This window comes from Phallusia mammillata, chromosome 7 (assembly GCF_965637545.1).
Source record: "Phallusia mammillata chromosome 7, kaPhaMamm4.hap1.1, whole genome shotgun sequence".
Lineage (NCBI taxonomy): Eukaryota > Metazoa > Chordata > Ascidiacea > Phlebobranchia > Ascidiidae > Phallusia > Phallusia mammillata.
The window spans coordinates 18,169,522-18,192,801 of record NC_137258.1 but is presented as its reverse complement, the minus strand read 5'-3'; the positions used below and the strand labels follow the sequence as shown (position 1 = coordinate 18,192,801).

The 23,280-nt window shown below is 37.8% G+C and overlaps 2 protein-coding genes across 4 annotated transcripts; one reads left to right on the top strand and one right to left on the bottom strand.

Annotated features, from left to right (window-relative positions):
- Window positions 1–1,352: 1,352 nt before the first annotated feature.
- LOC145237282 (cationic amino acid transporter 4-like) lies at window positions 1,353–11,038 on the bottom strand. 2 transcript variants are annotated; one of them, XM_080100085.1, is made up of 10 exons: window positions 10,799–11,037; window positions 9,619–9,795; window positions 7,684–7,828; window positions 5,704–5,915; window positions 4,902–5,067; window positions 4,199–4,496; window positions 3,644–3,810; window positions 2,769–3,204; window positions 2,307–2,415; window positions 1,353–2,198 (listed from the first exon to the last, which is right to left on the bottom strand). In XM_080100085.1, the coding sequence occupies exons 1-10, from the start codon at window positions 10,875–10,877 to the stop codon at window positions 2,140–2,142; spliced, it is 1,848 nt and encodes a 615-aa protein (XP_079956211.1). In that variant the 5' UTR covers window positions 10,878–11,037; the 3' UTR covers window positions 1,353–2,139. The 2 variants fall into 2 exon arrangements, with proteins under 2 accessions (XP_079956211.1, XP_079956210.1); XM_080100084.1 differs by lacking the exon at window positions 1,353–2,198 and having other exon boundaries at window positions 2,205–2,415; window positions 10,799–11,038.
- Window positions 11,039–15,790: 4,752 nt separating this feature from the next.
- On the top strand, window positions 15,791–22,978 carry LOC145238410 (cationic amino acid transporter 4-like). Of its 2 annotated transcripts, XM_080101555.1 has the most exons (11): window positions 15,791–15,981; window positions 17,027–17,203; window positions 17,301–17,445; window positions 17,652–17,863; window positions 18,534–18,699; window positions 19,132–19,429; window positions 19,865–20,031; window positions 20,226–20,441; window positions 21,411–21,615; window positions 21,966–22,074; window positions 22,136–22,978. In XM_080101555.1, exons 1-11 carry the CDS (start codon window positions 15,897–15,899, stop codon window positions 22,192–22,194), a joined length of 1,839 nt encoding a protein of 612 aa, XP_079957681.1. In that variant the 5' UTR covers window positions 15,791–15,896; the 3' UTR covers window positions 22,195–22,978. The 2 variants fall into 2 exon arrangements, with proteins under 2 accessions (XP_079957681.1, XP_079957682.1); XM_080101556.1 differs by lacking the exon at window positions 21,966–22,074 and having other exon boundaries at window positions 22,136–22,198.
- Window positions 22,979–23,280: the final 302 nt, after the last annotated feature.

Below are 23,280 nucleotides of genomic sequence, written 5' to 3'. Positions count from 1 at the left end.
CGGTATTTATACATTCCCACATACATATACGTTTCCGTACACCAAGATTAATACTTTTTTAAAGAAAACTGAAGGTAGGCCTAGTCTTACAAGGTTTAGGTGTTGTTATTTTTTGTTTGCGATATGCCAGTGATTTAATTAAACACATACGATTACGAGAACAGACTAAAATCGTCCGACAAAACTGTACCGAAACAAGACAGCATACCCAATAAACCGCAAAAACAAGATTAACTGTGCAGTTATGCACTCTTTAAAACAATCAAAGCGTTTTTATCAATTTAATGTTGATCAAATACTTTAGGATCTATACCAAGTTAGTTGCTGCTGTATTAAACTAGTGTACATACTTACTACTGTATCTTGCAATCGCGCAAAATGATTGAACAAACAAACCCACAGATGCGATATTTATCCCTTGATGATATCACTCTATATACTGGTTTACCATTGTTGCCCGTTTCATGACTTGAAAGATCGGAAGTAACGGTAACACCGCTGCTTCCGCAGAGCTTCTGCCGCTAACCCATATCTTTGTTATAGTTAAACGATCGAGGTCTTACTATGGTATCCTTCTAAGCTGCAGCTCGCGGATCTTACATGCGACATCGGCACTGAGTTGCAAACCAAATAAAGAACCAACGCATAGCGACAAATTCTACACACGCACTCCAAGTATTGGAGTATTGGTTAAACCGGTGCCTTATTTCTTCATCTATCACATTTTGTAAGACTTTACTTGCTTGCATTGACCGTTTCTACAAACCAGCCCAAGATGTCAACCTCTGAGGTTGAAACTGAAAAATGTTGTCTGGCCACGACGGTTGAGAGTAAGCCGACAAGAGTTAAAACTAGACAATGGATTTCCTGATTACACTCAGGTTGAGCTAATAACACCAGGCCTCACGACAGACCTAAATTTCGATAGGTGGCGCAAAGAGCTGAATTATTTATTTAACACCCAAATAAAGGGTAGGGTAAGGCACTAAAAATTTTACATTAGAAACTAAGTTTTTTTTTAAATGACCATGCCCCGACCACAATAGTCCCAACCGTCAGCATTATGGAGATGTATTATATATTTATTGACATTTATTACTTTTTACGAACCAACGACGATTCCCGATTAGTTTTTTTGTGTGTCTGTATATCAGTTATGCGCGCCAGACCATTCGGCCAAGTCCCTGTGTATCGTTTTAAATAGGTATTTGTGTTTTTAGCTAAATGCGGGCCTGCCAAGAGGCATGTTGTTCGTAGATTTTCATTACACTTCTGAGCACGGACACATTGCTGTACACATACGGTTCCCTTTAGCGTCCATGGACCCCTGATTTAGAAACCCTGACCTGGAGTTAAGTACTGTTGGAGTTTATAGCGAATATCACAATAAATACTATCTTTTACATCTATGCACGTCAAATCGAAGATAAAGAAGATAAAATTTAAACACCTAAAGTCCTAAACAATGGTAGTAACAAGAAATTGAGAGGCAAAATCAGCAACAATAAAGAAAGAAAGGCTTTTTAAAGAGAATCACCAATAGGATGTTTGCAAGACAAATTGCGATTAAAAATGTGTAAAATGGTTCAGTCACAATATGTCATAAGAAACTGAAACAAATAAAGGTTACCGCTACTCTGCAGTATTACTTATACATAAAAAATACTCTTTCACTAAGAGATAAAAACAACATTTTAAAAAAGTATTTGTTATGGTGTACAATACGCAAACCTTTATACGAACACCAAATCTATTATAATGTCAAGCCCAAAAGGGAATATTGTACTTGTAAATAGAATACAATACATTATTGTATCGCAATTCTTAAAATAAGACTATTCAGTCTTTCAAAAAACGCATATTTTGTTTGCAATAAATAAGATAAACAGTAAACAAAGACACACATATTCGCACTTTAACCATTCAAAAACTGCTGCGACTATAGCCTACAAACTCAATACGCAGAAAAAATCAAATGGGAAAGCTAAATTTGACACAATCAACACGAGGCAAATCCTTGCTGAACCAAGAGACACACCCACCGCGATTAGGCGACCACGCCCACTTTTTCGCGCAGCTAACTGTACCAGATAAAATCTGCAGGGAGGTATATTCATTGACACACTTAAAAGTCCATCATCATGTTTCCAATTTTTGTTTACTGTGGCGGTATCCATATGCGATGTAAATCACCAAGCCTAAAAACAAGGGACATCAAATTCACGTTAGTAAGGATTTGAATACACGGTGTATTGCAAGACATTGCATCGAAAATTTAGCTTCTGGATATAATCTTTGGCACGTACCAACTGCCATCCAAACCGCCAATCGTAGCCATGTGAGTGATTGCAGTTTCAGCATTAAAATAATGTTGATCACGATGCTCATGTACGGTATGAGGGGAACCAGAGGGACCTTTAGGAAACAAAAAATATGTTATATTGTATGTGCATTATTTCCATTGTAGCAGTATTGGGGACATTTTTGTCGACTGCTTGGGACAGAGCAAAGCTTTGAGATAAACTAGTGGCCAAAGTTTTTCTTTCTTACAAGATTCTTGGTAAAGCCGAATTTGTCTTTTGGAAATGCTAATGCCTAGTGTTGGATTCCTAAAACGTCAACTTGGTGGAAATAATGGTAGATTTTAGTCGAACCTTTTTTCCCCATTGATACTAGGTTATCCAGCTAACACTTTCTTTAATGGGTAAATATCTTAACTTGTGTTCATGTATCTGGTATAAAGACGTATTTACAACACTATTACGTACCTTAAATGTTCGCATGGTGTTGTCCTGCTTGAAAGTCATGATGAAGAATAGACTCGCTAAGGCGAGTGTCACAAACACGACCAAGAGTATAATAAACCAAGCCTCGTTTGATTCTCTGTAGCCGAATAAACAAAGCGCCGAAGCGGCTGTGGCAAAGAGAATCGAAAAACACAAAGACAGAAACGGCAATCTTCCAGGCCTATAAGGCAGAGTCCAGGTAAAAAGACGCCCAAAGCTTGAAGCTAGAACGCTGGTCTTCACTGTCCCGCAAACATTTTCCACTACAGACTCGTTGTCTTCATCTCCATAGACTGCTTTCCGCTCAGCGATGATGTTGTTCTTTCCGCCAAAGTTGGTTTCTTCGGTGGCATTTGCGTTGGCACCGGTTGAGGGTTTTTCTTGCTCTGTTGGTGCATCGTCCTCAAAACTTTCGTACCTATATGGACGCCGAATTTTCGAGTTTATTTTTAAACGTTTGATAAGTAAGCTACACAAAGTGCACACTGTTTTGACCCGAAAGGTCTTATCAGTGCAACTGGTAACAAGACATTTGCCGCTAGTGTATCCACCTTATAAAATGCGTTGGTTTTGCAACAAAAACAAAACACTTTCTTGCTTATTTTTCGACAAAGCTAAATTTGTTAGGTCCTCGTTGTTTTTCGTAACTGAAAAATGGACAAGTGGTTCCCATTCTGATAAAAACTTCTTTTTGGAAATGATTTTAAAACTTCGTAGGAGGACTTTTCACTACTCTTATACTTGTGGTTTGTACAAAAGACTAAAAGCCGGGCTCTAGAAGACAATGCAAGTCCCTGCCTATTGTTTCTAAAACTCCTTAACTCTAATACAGAAAACTAAAACAACACATCCCCAACCTTGATATTTGGTTCGGTCCATATCGAAGCTTGATAACGCAGATTGAAACGAAAGTGCAAGCCAAAAGTTGACCGATAGAGATAAATTCCACTAAAGTGTGAAGACTAAAGATTGCTGTTGTGATCATGACGAAAATCCCACACACAATGGTGGACGCTACTGGCACCTAGCGGAACAAAAAGTAATTTTAGTTGACGCTAGGTGGAAGTAAAGAGACCACGTCTTGACCATTACCGAACCATACACAAAACGCGCAAAATTGGCTTTCAACAAGTATGTATTTCAACAAATATTCGTAAAGTTTATTAGTAATTTTAATTATTGCAAATTTTAACCGAGTAATGTACAAAACGGCAAAGGTCCTAAAAATGTATTGCCTATCCGGCACATTTAAAATATAGAGGAACGCTTGGATCAATTGGTGTACCTAAAAATCACTTTAATAGCGGTGATAACAATGCACCGATCCAAGCGATCCTGTATATTTTAGATGCACCCTTGCTGGAATTAATCAAACAAAACACGCTTCTACAAACCCCCTCAAGAATGCTTACCCCGTTTTTCTCATTGACTTTAGCCATAAACTCCATAATAAGTCCATCACGAGCCATTGCATACACGTAACGTGGCACTACCACCATAGCTGCAAGCATGGCAGCAGTCATGGCTGCCAGAGCACCAATCGAAACAACGTACTGGGCCCAGTACCACTGATGGCTGATGTAGGCCGACGGAAAGGGAGCGGCCGCAGACACATTGTACCACGGTTCCATAAGGGTCAATGACGCCGAAGCGCTGACGTAGGCAATGACTACCATGGTAACAGAGATGACAAGGGCCAAAGGAACGTCCCTGAATTAAAAATGATTAGGTCGGATTAAAGCATGTGGTTAAGGCGAAATAATTGAAGACTTTGGATGCTTTTTAGGTAATAATGAATGGGTGTGGACATTGTTACTGTGGATGTGGGTACACAGTGAAGGTTAGTGGCTTAAAATCTGTCAACATAAGTTCTAGGTAACATTTCAAATGAAAATTGGTCCAATATACCAACAGTAGGTGTGCCTCTTAAGACCAGAAACTTTGTAACCAAATCTTTGTTTGTTATCGTATTTTATGTGTGTTGAAAAAGGTTTACTAAACTTATTAGTCTTGTTACATATTCGTAAAAGTTAGTATTGGTACTAGCTTTGGAAACCAACGTATTCAACGTATTCCCTCAGGCTTTGTTAAACATATATCCTATGTATACCGTACCGTTTCGGATTAATCGACTCTTCGTTCGCTGATGCGACAACTTCGTAACCGACATAAGAGAAGATGAGCGTAGCGGCACCGCTTATTGTTCCCGAAAATCCGTGCGGAAAAAATCCTCCTTCGACTTTTGTCCAATTCTCGATCCTACCCAGGTACATACCCGTACCTGAGAAACAATTTGAAGCACATTTTAAATTTGTTTGCATAAGCCAAAATTGAGTCGTGAGGCGATGGCATGGTTCATTTACTTCGTGGAAAATATGCAGCAACACAATATGAACAGAAACGGAGAGACTATAGAGATTGCAAGTACTGGTAGTATAAAGGTAAGGACAGCAACTATTTGATAAACTTAAACGCCACAGCACAGGAAGTTTCAGTCAGAAAACTGAAATATTTTTTGGTATATTAACAATTTTAAGGTTTAATAAATAAGGGTTATCATTTGATAAGTGTCTAACATTAGGCGTGTACGTAATGTACTCAAGTAATCCAGTTAATTGCATATACAAATGGTCACGAGAAGGACGATTATACGGTACTGTTGGTCCACATGGAACGTTAGGTAACCAGTAACGTCACGATTTTTTTAACTCTAGATTTTTTATTATGTTTTCGGGCCAAATTGCTCGATCTTTATTCCTCAAACCATTATCATCGATACATGAAATTAGAAAAATAAAAAGTTTAAAATCAAACAGAGTGTTCGTTACAACGATTATATGTACATTGGTTACATTATATTGAAAGATACATATTCCGACTTCAATTAAACCTAACAAAATTGTTAGACCAAACTTACTGAAGATAAAGAGGATGACCACAAGGTTCAAGGCGGCAAACACAATGTTAACTTTGGATGAGAGCTTGACACCCAGGGCGACGATAATGGTAAGTATTGCCACCAAACCAACTGCTAAAAAGTCCGGGTAATCTGCAACTAGACCACCGGGCATCGAACAACAACTGATTAGGCCTTGCTGTATCGGGTGACCGAATAGACCGTCCATGTATCTGCGAAAATACAAAGGTTAGTAAAATTGTTGTCAATAGGCAGATTTTTCGCAAAATTACAGAACCAGGCAGTTATTTGTCAAGCCCTAAGGTAGCCATGTTTAAAAGTGTTTAAATATAGTGCATTTAGCAACAAAGGATGAACGTGGCTAGTTCCGTTAAGATAGAGCAGTGGTTCTCAAGCTTTTTTGTTGCGATGCCGTTGGAAAAGTTTTCTGACCTTGCGACGCACCAGGAAATAAAAGGTAATAAGGAAACTTATTATTAAAGTTGTGTTTACTGATACAACAAATAAAAGCCACGAAACGAAACTATGCTGCGACGCCCTTGAAAAAATTGGAACGACGCACCAAGGCGTCGCGACGCACAGTTTGAGAACTGCTGGGATAGAGGATAATTTGAGGGTTGGAAAATACATAGCCATTGTGCAATCGGGGCAAGGAGACATACACACAACAGCTTGTCGGTCATTAAGATCATAAACAGTATTGCAATACAACATGAGCTTGCGACATTCTTGTCATTAGAGTTTGTATGATTTCGTGATATGCAATGGTTGCATATGAATAGAGCAAATTGGTTGCGTAACACAAACAGTCGTGAACTGTCTGTAGACTGTATTTGTAATGTCGGTCTGTGTGGCCTACTGCACGCCTGTAGCCGTTTTGCAAAGAACAGGTGGACAGCATATGCATTTCCCTAGCCTAGATCAAGTATATAAACGAAGATATCTTTATGATTGTAAAAATAGTGTGGTCTATATACCCAAGTTCCCTGGCAGTTACGTTTACTTTTCAAGTGCGTGTATATTGTTCCTTAGTGAAAGGTTAAGAAGCCCTGCACTATAACAAAGTTATATTTATTTGCATGTGATTTTAAACACTTTGAAATGTTCTTAAACGTTTTAACTGCTAAAATCTATCGTAAACTACAAACTAATAGAAAGCTGCTTCGGCGATTTTAAACACTGTATCATTTAGGTGGGGATTTATCGAAAATGTACCAGTAAAATGGCATTAAAACAACTAAACAGGTGTAACTGTCGAGTTAACAACAATGATTAAAAGAGTGAAAAAGTGACTCAGATTCGATTGCGAATTGGTAACGTAATATCAGTTGCGGTAAATGACAAACAACAACACAAGCATAATGCGTGTGTCCCTTAGTTAGCCCGTGGTATGTTTCATTTTCCATGCAGATAATTAAGTCATGCAGTAAGATATATCCAACAAACAAATTTCTCTCTCTGTATTTTTGCGATAAATCCGACCTAGACTGTTTCCGTTTTGCGCTAAAACGGTATTCAATGCTATATTGTAAAAGAAATTAGCAGTGGACCATGTATAACTAATTTAACCCATTTAAACCAGATAAAACAGTCACAGGTGTTTCCCATATAATACTGTTTTGAATACGCATGTAATACCATGTTGCAATTACTGAAAATATGTAATGACACCCCAATTGCCACAAAAATCACTCTGGCTATAAGTGCACGCCTTATTGCAATTGCTGTCTAGATCTGGATAATGTTAGATTGAATGCAATAATATTAGATCACCAAGTCAATCCTTTTTCAAATCCTCATTAAATAAGGGCCAATTGAGTGACAATAACTCGAAACTCGAACCATAACGCGAAACTTAAATAACAACACACCCAAATGTAATGACTAGCTCTGCATAGCACAATAGGTCATTGGCACGCATTGTTAAACAAAGGATAAGTTTACAAAGCACCATTACAATGTAGGCAACCCTGTTTATACCCGCTCCATGCTCTGGCAATGGCTGCCACTGCTACTGCGTGTTCCAATGCTACGTTCCAGCCGATAATGAAGGCCCATATTTCTCCAACGCTAATATAAGTGAATTGGTAGGCTGACCCGGTAACTGGAATGCGGGCAGCGAATTCTGAAAACAAATTGTGCTTATAGTTAATAACACTTCAATTATTGAACGCAATCGATTTGTATGTTAATTTTGTTGCTTATACGGCAAGTACTGAAGCGAAATTTTAATTTCTGGCAAAAAGTTTTACGTATGATGTGGAAAAACGTTTATGTTGGCTTTATTATTTTGAAGATATATTTATGTCGAATAATGCAATTATTGTGTGCTTGTTGGTTAAACAGTTTTAAAAGACCGCCCTGTAGTCGCAAGATTGCAAATCGTAACTTGGCATGCAGCCTTTTTTCCTAAGAGGCCGTATTACGTAATAACAATAAAAATATTGCTTAAATAAACAATAAAAATATATAATTCAACTTGAGTAGGATTATCACCCCAGTCGGTTGTACTTCAACCAACAATCTTAAAGAACTTGGAGCAAACATTATTATAAGGCTATACATGAAGCGATTTTATTTACATCTAAGAACGTTGTCCCGCAGGAGTCACGAACAGTTAAAGGCTTTTCAACAATTTTACCCCTCAGTCCCTTTGTACTCAATTTGTTTTGAAATATAAGACAATTTTTCACCCATAGGTCGATACCACCCACGTATAGGTGCACAAAACGCCTATAGATGGGCGGTATAGACAAATGCCAAGGTTCGGAAGGTTCTGTTTTCCGATACTAATTAGATTGTGTTCGTTACAAGAGGAGAAACATGATTTGATATGCTTGACGCATGTTTTTTGGCAATTGGTAAGTAAGCATCGGTTTGCATTATTCCGATGCATCTACATCGGCGCACATCACCAAATGAATAACAACATCCGGTAACAAAAATCCGCGCATGGCATCGTCGACACAGGACGTTTTTAGGCAACAGTCATTCACAACAACGGAAGACAATTTGGGACAAACTTTATGGGAAAACAACTCTGCTGTGATAATGCTGTGAATCAATGTCACCAACATTTTCAAAGCTCCCATAGAGATGAATACAAAAATGCGTCCACCAAATTTAATTCACTACCCCGTAAAAGTTTATCACATACAACTTTGGAACCAATAGGTTGAAACTAGATTTTCTGCATTAGTGAAATTACATCAAACCTAATAATATACCTGAAAGTGTATTACGTTGCGTGGAGTCAATTTTATCATCATTGAAAACCAATTTTGTATGCTGAAAACCAAACTTTATTTTTCCATTACAGTGGTGCCTAAAGTACGGTACACCTAACGTTAGAGGTTAGCAAAAGTCGTGCGCTACAAAATTCAATGCTAATTTCAACATACGGTGCGCCATAATCTAAACACAATCCACGGAAAAGCGGTCAATACTCTTTCAGCGCATTATAACGGTCAGGCTCGGCACGGACAACAAACTGATATTTTGTGGACATAGACCAGGATGTAAATTGTTTATAAATAGGCGTTTTTAGCGCTAAAACCAATATGTCGTTTTGGCCGTTCGGTAAACTGTCAAAACCAGGTATCCAGCAGCCCTGGGACATTATTTGCATGCTTTTACACAGGACGCTGAAATCATTCCACAAATTCTTCGTAATGCATTAAAAAAATCGGGAATTGGTGTCAGTGCAACCAGGGGAAACGCTGTTATACGTTTCTAATTATCACCATTTTTAAATGGAAACCGTTATAGAAAGCTAACAATAACAAATAATAGATACCAAAAAGTTTGTGTATATAAATATGCATAAATTTGGCTTGCAATTGCGTTTCTCGTACAAAGTTGCTTTTATTACCAATATGTATTGTGGCACTCTAAATTAGTTGTCACTTGCCATACCTGCGTAACAAACTGCTGAAAGTGCAGATGCAATGGCTGCCAGCACGTAACTTAAAACAGTAGAGGGACCTGCAACGTTTCGTACGATGGTTCCAGTTAAAACGTACAACCCGGAACCGATCATAGACCCAATGGAAAGAAACGTCAAGTCGCTCAGATTTAACACTTTTTTCAGATCTGAAAACAAATGAAACCTGTTTAATGCTTCCGCGATTAGAGTGGATAAATATCCATGCATTAAGTTAAAGTGTTAAACCAGTGGTTCCCAACCAGGGCCCATGGCCCCCCGGGGAGGCCACGAGCTGTGTTCCGGGGGGCCACGGGCGTAGATTCACAAGAAACACCCACTAAAAGTCATTTTTACTTTAACTTTATTCCCGAATTTAATGGACTATTTCACATACTATTTGTTTATAGTGAGGTTTATCACGCTCATTTACTCTATAAGACCTGTTTAAGGCCAAAATAATACCGCACTCCAACGCGAGATTGCTATCTACATTTTAATGGGGCCACAGGTCCTACATGGTAATTAACTTGAAGGGGGCCACGAGGCCAAAAAGTTACTTTAAGGGGGCCATGGTCCACGTAAGGTTGGGAACCACTGTGGTAAACCATTCGATTATAGCATCGCCTGACAAATGGCATTATGTGGTAACAATGATGTAAAACACATCAATGTTTGACCATAGGTTAACCGTGTTTGAAACCGGAATCAACAGTTTAAACACTTGTCGTTCCAATCCATTTGAATATAAGTTATATTTATAAATCTGTTTGTGATTTCTGTGTCCATTAATCTTTCATATTTTTTGACATAGAAACAATAATGCAATAATCCGTTTTAGCAACACACGGTTTGACATAGTATTTGAGATAACTATTTGAATCTGGTTTGGTATCTTCATGTCGTTAAATTACATCAAACGTATAGCGGCGAAAAACAATAAACGTGGTTATGCACAATGCCCACGTAGGGACGTCAGGGGCTTCTGGATATCCGGGCTTAGTAAAGTGAATAAAGTGTGATTGCAAATTACCAATATTTAACATAGCTTTGGGTATCCCCTCTCCCAAGTACACAAACACATTCACGCCATAGTCAAGTTTTAGTCATATATAAAGGTCTCGGGTAAACCTACTTTGTAGCATTTATCGTTAACATATAAATTAATCTTACCTGTTCTCATCATTTCCGTACATACCGCCTTTTTCCTCATGATATTATAACAAATATTTTTGGCCGCCGCTTTCACCATGGTTAGACCGGCAGGTAAGATGTTGTCAACGCATAAGAATCAACCAGGCCTTGTCGTCTCTCAACACGTATTGAGCTACCATAAGTGAAATGTGACAAATTCACGCAATGAAAAAGAAACCTTTTACTGCGAAACTCTGCAAAACGTTTAGTTATAATGAAAAAAGGGCAACAACAAAACAAAGATCCAGAGTTAACTTAATTGCAATGTACAAATACCTGCCATTTATACTGCACTTTTTTTTGGCACGTAGGACAGTCTTATAATTTGCTGAAAGACGCTAGACTGCCCTGGGGCAAATAAGCGCGTACTTGGTGATGAAAAACGATGCTTGGTCACGCTTGCTGATAATAATGAACCCAGGGTTCAAAATGTTTCCTGTCTTTCATACGCGCGGCTCGAACAAGCCTTTTTTAAATAAGGTAATTGCTAAATTAACTGCCTGAAGTAAATAACTTAACCTGCTGGCTGAAAAAACGTTTTAGGGTTGCGGTTTTATTGAACACGTTTATTGGTGACCTAGTAATAAGTAGAATTTAAGTTTTTAAAGCAACACTTGCATAAATCGAAGTTGTAACTTTCTGCAACATGTTGCCGTTTTACAAACGTACATTAATCACAACCTTGTGTATTAAGCCACGAATAAAAGGCCGCGATAAAATGGTCAGTCTTTTCCCATATAATTTGATTCGTAGTTATGAAAACAGCTGTACTCATTTATTCAGCACATGGCTTTACTCTATCCTAAAAGCCTTTGAGGTACACAGCCCTTTGTCTGCATTGAACTCAATCTAAACAAACACAAATCAGTATTGTATTGTACAAAAATCCCTTTCAAACGTAACAATACCTTGCTTTCATGGTCTAGCGGTTCCGGACTGTATTTTGCCTGCAGCCCAGAGCGTTTAACATGCATCTAGCGTGATATTACGCCAGCTAAACAGCTATGTGTACGCGGAAGCAATAGATAGCGTCATCACTGCTATACTGTAGATGAGCCAGCATAGCACCCACATATTGACCTGACGTCTTTTTGCTGTGTGCTTGCTTTCAAAACCCACATGTTACTTATGGATGGTCTTGCAAGGTAGTAGCACAATTATGTTATCTTAAAGACAAAAACATGTGTACCCATCATTATCTGAAGCACACCTTGAGGTTAACACGTATTTCCAGCTAACATAGGATGCTCGATTCCATGTAATTAAAGTTTGATCAACACTCTGTTGTTTTGTGACCAAACTTTTCTCAATGAGTCACTAATCTAACACAAAATCAAGTTTTAAGGCGATTTTACCGTTGTGATTTCAAAATGTATTAAAATTACCCACTCGGCAAAATGTTTAGAATCTATTAACTGTTTACACAAGCTACTATGAGCTGAGCAAATGTGATGGTCAAAAACCCAGCGCTTAAAGCCCAAGTCTCCTGTCACAAAATTGAATAATACCCTACATCCAAATGTACTTCAGTAAGTAGTAACCCGAAGACTAATACTTTTATTTGCATGATAATTTTCTTTACCATGTGTCTAATTTCTAAGGTCGAGACAAACACCATTCGTGCTAACAGCTAGTTAAATGAAGTCATTGCTATTGAAGGCCCAATGCGAGTTAAATTTAGCATTTTGACTTTCAAAACACTGGATGTACAACAATCAACGAGGCTATTTCAGTGCTGAATTCATTTCCTCCACTAAATCGAAGTTGTATTAAAACGTTTGGCGTTTTGTAGGCATGTCCTGTAGCTGTACCGCCATAAGTCAACAGACCGTGGCATTTGTAAAGCAAACTTCTTACCAAGCGTGTCGTCTTGGTTAGCTTGTCTTGTCTACACACAACGCATTTTCCTTTGAAGGCATCTTGACCATGTTATGTCCAAACTCTTAGCGTTTAAGGCCATTAATGCAAATGCAGTCACGACCGTCATTTAGGAATCTAAATCATATAACTATGATTAAAACTTTTAGATGAACTCAATTAATGATTTCAATAAATTTGGACTCGCCAATTGTTTGCATTGTGAATTTTATTGTGTTTGAATTATATCGAAGCAGTAATACAATAACGTAGCCTACTCCATTTATCGCTGTTAGAACAAGAAGAGTTGGAACAAGAATTACAATGTACTCAACGACAAAACCTTAAAAAGGTTGCTAATTTTTCTAAGTTGCTTGTTTTGCTTTGAAATGCCCATTAAAACGCGTCACTTGGTTGCCATGTCAATCTGGTAGCTAAAAAAATTTGGGACAATGTATTTGTTTCACATAGGATCAACATATAAAATTTAGCACAAAGCAAGGTGGCAAGGTGCGTTCGTCAATGAATTTGATCTTCCGGGTAAAAGTCAACAAGGACTACAGTCTCTACTACATCGTCAGATTGTTTTTGTGGTCTTGGTTTTGTCCTTCTGTTTAGGCCTAGGCTGTTTATTAGCAATTTTTGTTGAATTCTTGTAGGTTAATTGGCAAATGAATACCTCAATCATTTTGTTTTTTAACGATTGTCTGCACTAGATTAAGTGGGCTACCTTGCTCGTAATGGCAAAACTGCTTTCAGTCTGATGAGAATTTAGGTGGGTAAACTCTCAATAAAGCCCAGTTTTGTTCAGTAAGTTTTTGAGGTGTGGTTTTAATTAGGAGTACATACTGTTGTAGACAAACGAATTGGAAGTTTCACAGAGTTTCATAGCTTCATCAGAGACATCACTTTGCCTCAGAAGTAAATTTACTACAGGAAGCATTTAAAGTAGGCGGCGCAGAAGCATCACGGTTGCAATTTTAGACCAGTGTAGCTCTAATATTCGATGACAGTGTAGTCAACAAATTATTTTTGCTAGTTTATAGTGTGCATTATGCGAGCTCATTGACAGGTGGCGGCCTATTGCATTGTTTAAACCAGTGGTTCTCAACCTTTTTGTAGTCACAGACCCCTTTTACAAATTTAATCGGTCCTCGGACCCCAACGAAATTTAGTCTTGTTATGTTTTTCGTTTCCTGCATTATTGTTATTATACTTTCGTTTTGGGGGCAGAATTTTATTCAACCTTCACAGTCCTTTAATCTCAATCAAGTTCTGTACTGTAGCAGTTAGTGCAACGAAGAGCTAACTTTTCTGGTGACTGGTGTACAATACTTGAAACAAAGCTCAATAAGTTATATTGTTAATTTGTGTTGTGATGTCACAATGGAGGTAACAATCACAAGTTTTCCTGATTCAGGTGTTTGATAAATGGCTTGCACTTGTATGCAGGATTGGAAAAACGGTTTGGGAACTTAAAAATATTGTACTGCTGTTAATGTTACTACAAATGTTGCTTCCACGGACCCCCTAAAACCCTCTCACGGACCCCTTGGGGGGTCCGCGAACCCCAGATTGGGAACCACTGGTTTAAACAGTGACGTATTTAGATTTTGTTTTAGCTTGTAAGATAAATAAGCTTGTTTAATGCAGAGTAATTCAATAGTTCAATAAATATAGCTCGCAACCAAAATTAGATCTGTGCGTTTTCAGTTATGCATACGATTGCCAACCTTTACTATGTGCGCCAAATAGTGACAGCACTGCCCAAGCAATTGATGATGCTGTTACATGTCTTGCAACCCATCGAAACTCATTCTGCTTATTATTGTTTCATGCTGCAAAATATATGGTGGCTTCAGCTTCTTAATATAAAAGACCATAATAAACGCATGGTTAGGCTTATGGAAATGATGAAAAGTGCCAACTACACCATAAAGACGCGGTACAAGCAATGCAGCGACTTGACTTTGATACTTGCGTCTTGCGACATTAACCGCTACATTCCAAAACAAAACAATGAACGTGGAAAGACCGTATATTTTACCAGCTGCGTACAGTTAGCTCCAGCATATGTGTCTGTCTGCTTCAGCACAAAGAAGTCTTTTGTTGCTTCGCAAAATTCTAGCCAAGGACATAAGTTTAATGCTGAAAATGTAAAACATTACATTATGTTACATTTCAACTCTTGTTCTTGAGGATTTTTATTGTGGAGATCTTCGCGATATGTTCTGTTGAGGATTGAAAAAAAATTAACACACGAAACAATGATTTTTTTTACATTTTTTTTATTTTGAGTCAGTTTGGGTGGATTTTTAAATCAATAAAAACTGTTTGCCCATTTTAGCTTTTATAAAAACGAATGACAACTAATTAGCCTGACATTCGGTATGACACGACCTACACCAACCTAACATCGTGAAAAATGGATGGCGGAAAAGCTTGCCAGTAGTTAGCTTCCCTAAACGCACATCACAACCGACTTCGAACTTATTGCCCACAGACAGCTGCACAAAACAAACGTTTTATGTTCTGCTTCCAGTCGCTGTTTTGTGTTAAAGCTGTCAATTCTTTTCCATGAAAAATTCTTTTTCTGTCGATGATACCTATTTTCAATTGAGGCGAGGAAAAGTATACTGTTTCCGCTAGACTTAATTACCGCCCGAAAGGTTTAGCAAAAGCAAAAAGCGTTTTGCATTTGTATCAAAATATTCATTTTGCGCAGCTTTAGCGTATTTTTATTCAGGGTAACCAAATTTTGAAAAAAAGTGTAGCATCTCAGCATTATACAGTATTCAGGTAAAGTTAAACAATAAACGTAGTTTTATTATAAAGATACAGCCCACTTTGAGAGTGTCTTTGATAATGCTTGAAATTCAGTTACATTGGTGAGTTGTAATCCAGCGCTGCGTTTAAGAAATGGTTTTAAATTGTTCTTTTTGTTTGTATTTGTTGTATCGCCCAATACTTGTTTGTGTTTGTAATCGTCTAATCAACTGTAAAACGTGGAGGTGGGAATAATGTAATGATATAATTGACAGTATAGTGCTGCGTGCAACACAACAAAGGTCTTGGTACCTTTATGAGCATTTGAACACGTTTTTAGATCAGCTTTGCCATATTATTTGGAATGTCAGTAGAGACAAACTTATCTGCGATTGTAGGCATAGAATCATTCCATTGTTTGCCCCTGTGACGAAACAACTAGAAAGTGCCAAAAATGTCTGGATGTACAAAAGCAGTTACCACGTTTTTGAACAATGTTTCTCGGAAAAAAGGAATTTCGGAAGACTTACAACGTAAAGGTAAAAGCGTATGAAATTATACTATATTCTTGATAATCGACAATGTCGATTCGACATTGTGTTTCAACCTATAAGGTTTCAGCGATGCTACCGGTTACAATACTTTGAGCGTACAGGCTAGTGTAGCTCATTACAAGACTCCAGTTTGTTTACAGTAGAGTTGTGTTTAGAACAACAGGCTGAAAAGTCGTGCCTCACCAAATCTGCTGGATAGCACAATTCGGCATAAACGGCGGAAAAACTGCATCCACAAAGGTCAATCGTTTGTATGCCAGTGAAGATAAGTGTTAAAAAGTCCACATTAGTCCTGCCTAGAGTTGTTCAGTGCCAAAAATGACTGGTTTTTTGTTGACAAATCTGTAACAGAAGTTAACTTGTAAACATAATCAGCAACCTTTATTGTCAGGAAGAAGCGCAAAAACGTCGGTGGCAACCTGCCAAAACGTTTTCATGAGCACAGTGCAATGAAACGTAAAGCAGGACCGTGTTTTACCATCTGTTGGCAATTGCTCATGTTATCCAGCGGCTCATTTAGCCGTCTGTCTGTGATTTCCTGTCGCTTTCCCTGACCTTTTGTCGCAATCTTTCGGTACAGCTTACTGTCATTACATTTAGTGGGAGATTCCCAAAGCTAAAACCCTTTGGCATTACTTAAGCTACCTCAAAAAAGCTTAGAATCTAAGCCTTAGATTGTGGGTTTCTTTTTAAAACTGTTTTGCATATTATAGTTGACGTGTCGCAACAGCTAAAGTGTTCTGTAAAAGCATTTTGCTGTTATTCGAAGAAAATGAGATTGGCTATTTGTACTGGAAAGTTATTTGTTAATCGGTAGATGCTACACTGGTTGTTATTTATTTTAATGATTAGGAATGTTTAGAGATTGATATTTTAAGTTTACGCTATTAAAAGCAGTTGTTTAGATTCAAGTCCATTTTTTGCGATTTTGTTTCAATGCCATTTGGTAAAATCTGTTTTACTTTTCGATTTTATGTGATGTTTTTATTGAACTTTTGGCTATTTCTGCAATATGCTTTGATTTCTTTAGAATTGGTGAAGGGCCTTCGCCTGTACGACTTAACTTTTCTTTCCATTGGGTCAATGATCGGGTCGGGGTTGTACGTTTTAACTGGAACCATTGTACGAAACATAGCAGGTCCCGCCACTGTGCTAAGTTACGTGCTAGCAGCCATTGCATCTGCCCTCTCAGCGCTTGGTTACGCAGGTACAGTTCGTTAATGCAACTATGTGTTTGTATTGAAGGTTTTTCATGACTGTTATACATAAGGGACGAAAATATGTCGTATTTTATTTTCTATTAGAATTGGCTGCCCGAGTCCCAGTCGCTGGCTCAGCTTACCAGTTTACATACATCAGTATTGGGGAGATATGGGCTTTTCTGATTGGTTGGAACGTCGCTTTGGAGCATTGTGTAACTGGGGCCGCAATAGCCAGAGCTTGGAGCGGGTACCAAGGATCTTTTTTTACTTTCTGGTGTCAATAGTTTATTGGACATTGCTTTGATTGTAAAAGCATCTTGGTTAAACAATATAACTTTTGCCTACCTTATATTTTATAGAATATAACTGTAATTAGAAGCAAACATATCTATTAAAACATCACACTTTTTTTTTACTTCACTAATGTTCCACACCATACTGTTTTTACATCAGGTATCTAGACGGAATGTTCGGTCATCCGATTCGAAGTTATTTAACAAAGCACGTGCCAATGGCTGGAGGACTGGTAGCTAAATATCCGGATTTTCTTGCCGTTGGACTTGTACTGGTGGTCACCATAATCGTTGCAAGTGGGGTAAAAAGCAGCTCCAAATCCAATTTATTTTTCGCCGTCATTAATCTCATCGTTATCCTGTTCATTGTTTGTGAGTAAATGATAATAATATTTATTGCTGTTCTACTTGGTTAACGTTTGTACAGTAACTTTTGCTTAAACATGCTAATACACATTTGTACGATTGAACAAACACAAACAACATCTAAATAGACACACCAGCTAAACCACGTTGATATACTTATGCAAAATTACACAAACACAAACAACTTGAGTATATATAAGCATCGGCTAACAAACGCTAAAACACATAGGTACAGTTGTACAGACAGTAACAACATCCCTACAGAAACTTAATCACGCTGAAAAATAAAGTCCAGTGAAAATTTAATTCTACCTACAGTAACAGTATTCCGGTGATTACTGTTCTCTACATCTGTACAATTCAAAAACCCAGTGTATAAATCCTAGGCCAAACAGAATCAACCGTTGTACACTAGTACCTATTGTGTACAGCGGTTGATTTTGTTTCACGCTTGCACACATTTTTAAAATTTTACAAACACTAACAACATCCGAAAGGAAACATCTAGCGAAATACACTAACAGCCATAAACACAATTACACAAACACAAACAACAATATGCGTGTGTAATAAGCCGGACAAATAAATCAACCGAATAAACAGTTACATATTCAGGAGACAAATAGACACCAATACAATCACGTATATAAACAAACTGATTTCTGTTGTTGGCCAGGTACTGGATTCTACCTCGCAGATATAAAGAACTGGACTCATGTAAGAGGCGGGTTTTTCCCAATGGGGGCTTCAGGAACGATTAGCGGTGCTGCTACTCTAATCTTCTCTTATGTCGGTTATGAAGTGGTGGCCTCTGCAACTGAGGAGGCTATAAATCCACAAAGGTAAAAACAAATGGTGCCAGAAAAATTTTAGGGGTTGCTAAAATTCCGCAAAAATATATTCTGGAGTGATTTCTAGAAACAAACCTAATTGACCCAGTTACAAGCACTTTGTACGAGGCGTTTGACCATTACAATCATTGTCAGGGTTGCCATCGACACAGACCCTCTTGAAAACAAGGACAAAATCTTTGGTGCTTTAAATAATATTGGTAATAATTGGGTAAACTTTGTTCACCTTGAAACACAATCTTTTTCGTGCTGTATATAATCATAGGTATGTCCTACTAACGCTATTTTTGATAAAGCTAGGTCAGTAAAATAGGAAACTTTCACTGATTCACCACGAAAATTGAGTTATCCCTTTTACACTAAACATCACACTTGTTCATTTTTTTTCTGTTCAGCTATCTAGGCCGTTGCTTCGTTTTACAGGGACGTTCCCCTCTCTCTTCTTCTCTCAATCCTAGTAACAGTTCTGGTTTATGTATGTGTTTCGTCTGTTTTAACCCTCATGGTTCCTTGGTATACGGTGTCGGTGTATTCCCCATTTCCAAATGCTTACCGAGCCCGGGGTTGGGCCTGGGCAGAATACATCATATCCGTGGGAGCTCTGGCAGCGATGTCGGCCGCTATGATTTCTATGATGATGGTTGTGCCACGTTACATATTCGCAATGGCACGCGACGGAATTCTGATGCAGTTCTTTTACGCTGTCAACGAACGAACAGGGGTAAGTGACCTGCAATGATATAGGATTATGACTCTACTCACTTTGAAACGATTGGACGTGGTAACATTATGATAGTTTCTCAGTTATGCAGTCAGTGCGAATACTGTATATTTAGGTTCTACAGTACCAGCTCCATTTAGCGCTCATCTGGTACTAAACCAGTGGTAGTCAACTCGTTTCAGGCCATCCACCTGCCCAGTAAAAATAATATTGTGGACCATTCCATTTTTGATCAAGATTAAGAAAGCATATGCAACAAGCATTTTGACTTGAAACAAAATTCTTTAAAACCGATTTTCAAGAAGTGAGACAAAATTTTTATTAGCTAACATTTTGACCCTCTTTCAATATGTACTATGCAAACATTTTTAGTTTATCACCAAATTTAGTGGACGTCCTAATAACAACCCATGCACAAGTCTGTTACATTTTCAGGTTCCCGTCATAGCAACCATCGTCAGTGGAATATTCGCCGCGATCCTTACAGCAATCTTCAGTCTCACAACGCTAGTGGAATTTATTTCCATCGGTCAACTTTTGGCTTGCACCTTCGTTTCAATCTGCGTCATCAAACTTAGATACGGACCAAACCAAATATCCAAGTACGTTCCTTTGAAACTTCATGACCTGCGTTAATTTAACGCAATTACTTTATAAATGCAGCCCAACTACAAAGTCTTGAAAGTAACAGATACCTGGATTGGCGGGTCGAATAAACAAATATCATGTCATCAAGTGTTACCAAAATGCCCCTAATTTTGTTTAACTGGTAACTCATAACAACACCTGAATTCAGGTATGAACGTGAGGTTGCTGGACTGTCAGAAGGTGGCGCTTTTCCACCAGAGTCTGACTACAACAACGGTGAAGAGATGCCGCTGCAGCCAAGCACCAGTAAAATGCCAACTCACGGCAGTATAACGCATCCAGGGCAGGAAGCTGTCGTAGCTGGAATGCTGAAGAAATCTGTTGCCTATTCTTGTTGTGGCTTTCTATTGACCTGGGTTGAAAGGTATGATGATTGCCGCTTTTTTTATTCATTCTTGATTTTATTATCAAGATAACTGGGGTTGACCTGGGGTTACCATATGTGAGTGGTCATAACTCCTGACAGTTTTAGAAACATTTTTTGCGAAATCAAACTTATTCCAAAACTGTTCGTTTTTTTCAAATCGGTATGACCATGTTTTTCGATAAGCTACAAAAATTTTGGATAATCTACAAAAAAATAAGGGTTTAAAAATTTACAATGACTGGACATATCAGCATTACCTGGTTTCTTAATATGCTGCAAAAATACAAAGGTTTATAAATTTTGAATGACTCGTCATATTTTTCTGGGTATCCAATCATTTCACTAAACAATATTTACCAAATATCCTTAAGGTTGTGCTAAACATTGTTTTGCTTGTTAAACCCCTTGCATAGAAAACTGCATATACAACATTTGAACGTAAACCAAGTTAAACATGAATGTTTACGGAGATAGAAGAAACCAAGCGGCTGATTTGTATATTAATCTGACGAAGTATTTCCCTATTTGTTTACATCGCCCCATGAGGAAAGTGTTGCCCACTTTGACAACTACTATGGTCTACTGAACGCCAGAATTCCGATTATAAGTTTTTCGAATCTAGTTTGGGACAAAGACCCGCCAATTACTGTTGATCCAACCAGCTTGTTGGTTCTCACCCTGTCCCAGAAACTTGAGTTTATCTGAGCAAAAAAAACACGAAACCGTATTGCTCCAACCAAGTTCTTGATTGATTGACTTCAATTATACTCACGCTCCTACCAAGGTCGGACAAAAATAAACAAAATATTACCTTCAAACAATTTGGCCGATTCTCGATTGCCCTCTTTATTTAGGGATTCTTACTTTAAAAAATACAACAAAATTTGACTGCAAATTTTTATAATCACAAGCAGAATTGCTCATTGGTTCAGGATTTAAAAACTTTATGTAATTGTGCGTCTACAGGTATCAACCCGGGGAGATCCCCTTTTATTCGTTGTTAATTGCAATATTAACGTCAACCGGCACGTCGGCCCTGTTGCTTTTTGGTGAAAAAGTTATGAATCAACCGTGGTTCTACTTTCTACTGGCTGTGTTTATTCTCATCACTGTCACGTGTTTGGGGTTCATCACTTTGTTCACACAAGACGAGGAAATGCAGACTTTTAAGGTGGCCCTATAATATTTTAAAAATGTTTTAGCGTTGACAAAAACTTTTAAACGGTAATATCCCTGTTTTCTTTGTTCATACTTGAAGTTGAAATCAGAAACCACCTACTTGGCTTTTTTCATGGGATCAAATATATAATTAAAGCTTAAATAGAACACTGTTTAGAATAACATTAAAATCACAATGTTCCGAAAATTTTGCACAGAAAAAATTTGAAAAATTGTATTAGAAAAACCTGTAATTAATCATTTATGTTGCATGTTTTATCACTTTGACCACACTAATTTGTCAACATGAATCATTTTCTAATTTGACTAAAGATTTCTTTATTGTTTTTTTTTCTGTTGAAGGTTCCGTGGGTACCTTTCATTCCGTTTTTAAGCATCGTCATTAATGTTACTTTGATTTTGAAGCTTCAACCGTTAACTTGGATCAGGTTTGCAGTGTGGATTACCCTTGGTAAACACTGCATGTTGTGTAACCAACTTTATTGACAACTTTTAACCACAATTGTTTTCAGGTTTGATAATATATTTTGCTTACGGATATCGACACAGCAAAGTGAAAGATCGTGAATGATACAGAGCTAGGACTGGCAAAAACAGCTGTTTTCAACACAAAAGAATGCTTAAATTCTTGGGTTTCGAAAACTGCAAGATTGTCGAAAAACGGATGCTGGATTCTATCTGCAACATCATGTGTTGGAATTTTAACAAATCCATGTGGAGTTTTTTAACAAATCCATGTGGATGAACACAAATCAAATTGTATATGGTAGTAAAACCAACTAAATGGCCAAGGCACCATTAGAAGTTAAAGTCGTTTCGAATATGTATCAAGGAACACTGAATCGTGACGGTTTCGTTTTTGTTGAAGCTATTGGTTTAAAGTTCTGTTTTACTTTAGTTTGTTCAAAAAGAACCTTCAACAAACAAGTATCAACTGAACATTAAACAAGGTAAAGTTAAAGATTTCAGTATGTACGTAAGCTTCAACATAGTGCACTTTAACGCATGTTCATTCTTTATACTTTTTCTAGCTCATGTGGGTTTTCAAGAATCCCATTCCTATTTTGCACATGTAGACTTCAGTAATATTCCTTTTTTTGTCAGACAATACTTTTTTTTGACTTTTTGCGTCCGTTAAAACACGAACAAACTCACTTGACATTTCCAATGTAAAACGAGCCGCTAACCCTACGCTGGTTTAAGGCGTCACTAAACCTTAAACCTACAGACAAACATTTTGATCACATGCTTTAAGAGCAATTAACTCTTGCCAAACGGTTCGAGCAATAAGCGCTTGTTGGTGACTTTGCACCGTTCACATTTTTGCGTTTTGACACTACCAAGCCCTGAAAAGAGAGTGTGCTTTTTTCTTCCAGATAAACTGTTCAGTTTCTAGAAAGCCTTGACCAGTGTTTGCGGTGTTAGCAAGGTCGACATGATGTATAATTATGGCTAAAGCAAAATGTGGGTAAAACATATTTGTTTGTAAATAAGTATGTCTTACTGTAGCCTAAACAATTTGTTAGCAATTCGAGATAGTTGTAGATAATTTTCAATACTTACAGCATTCGTAGGAGAAGCGTTTCTAGCTCAAATGTTCTAGTGTTTAATTTGCAAACGGCCGTTAATGTGTTAGAGCAGTGGTTGGCTAACTTTT

What these genes read in the sequence shown, in the direction of transcription:
- LOC145238410 (XM_080101555.1), top strand. Translation starts at nt 15,897, where the DNA reads ATGTCTGGATGTACAAAAGCAGTTACCACGTTTTTGAACAATGTTTCT. An exon ending in GGACCAAACCAAATATCCAA is followed by an intron (nt 20,032 to 20,225) that starts GTACGTTCCTTT and finishes ACCTGAATTCAG; the next exon opens with GTATGAACGTGAGGTTGCTG. An exon ending in TGCAGTGTGGATTACCCTTG is followed by an intron (nt 22,075 to 22,135) that starts GTAAACACTGCA and finishes AATTGTTTTCAG; the next exon opens with GTTTGATAATATATTTTGCT.
- LOC145237282 (XM_080100084.1), bottom strand. Translation starts at nt 10,877, where the DNA reads ATGGTGAAAGCGGCGGCCAAAAATATTTGTTATAATATCATGAGGAAA. An exon ending in TTCAGCAGTTTGTTACGCAG is followed by an intron (nt 7,829 to 9,618) that starts GTATGGCAAGTG and finishes ATTTGTTTTCAG; the next exon opens with AATTCGCTGCCCGCATTCCA. An exon ending in GGTCATCCTCTTTATCTTCA is followed by an intron (nt 5,068 to 5,703) that starts GTAAGTTTGGTC and finishes ATTGTTTCTCAG; the next exon opens with GTACGGGTATGTACCTGGGT.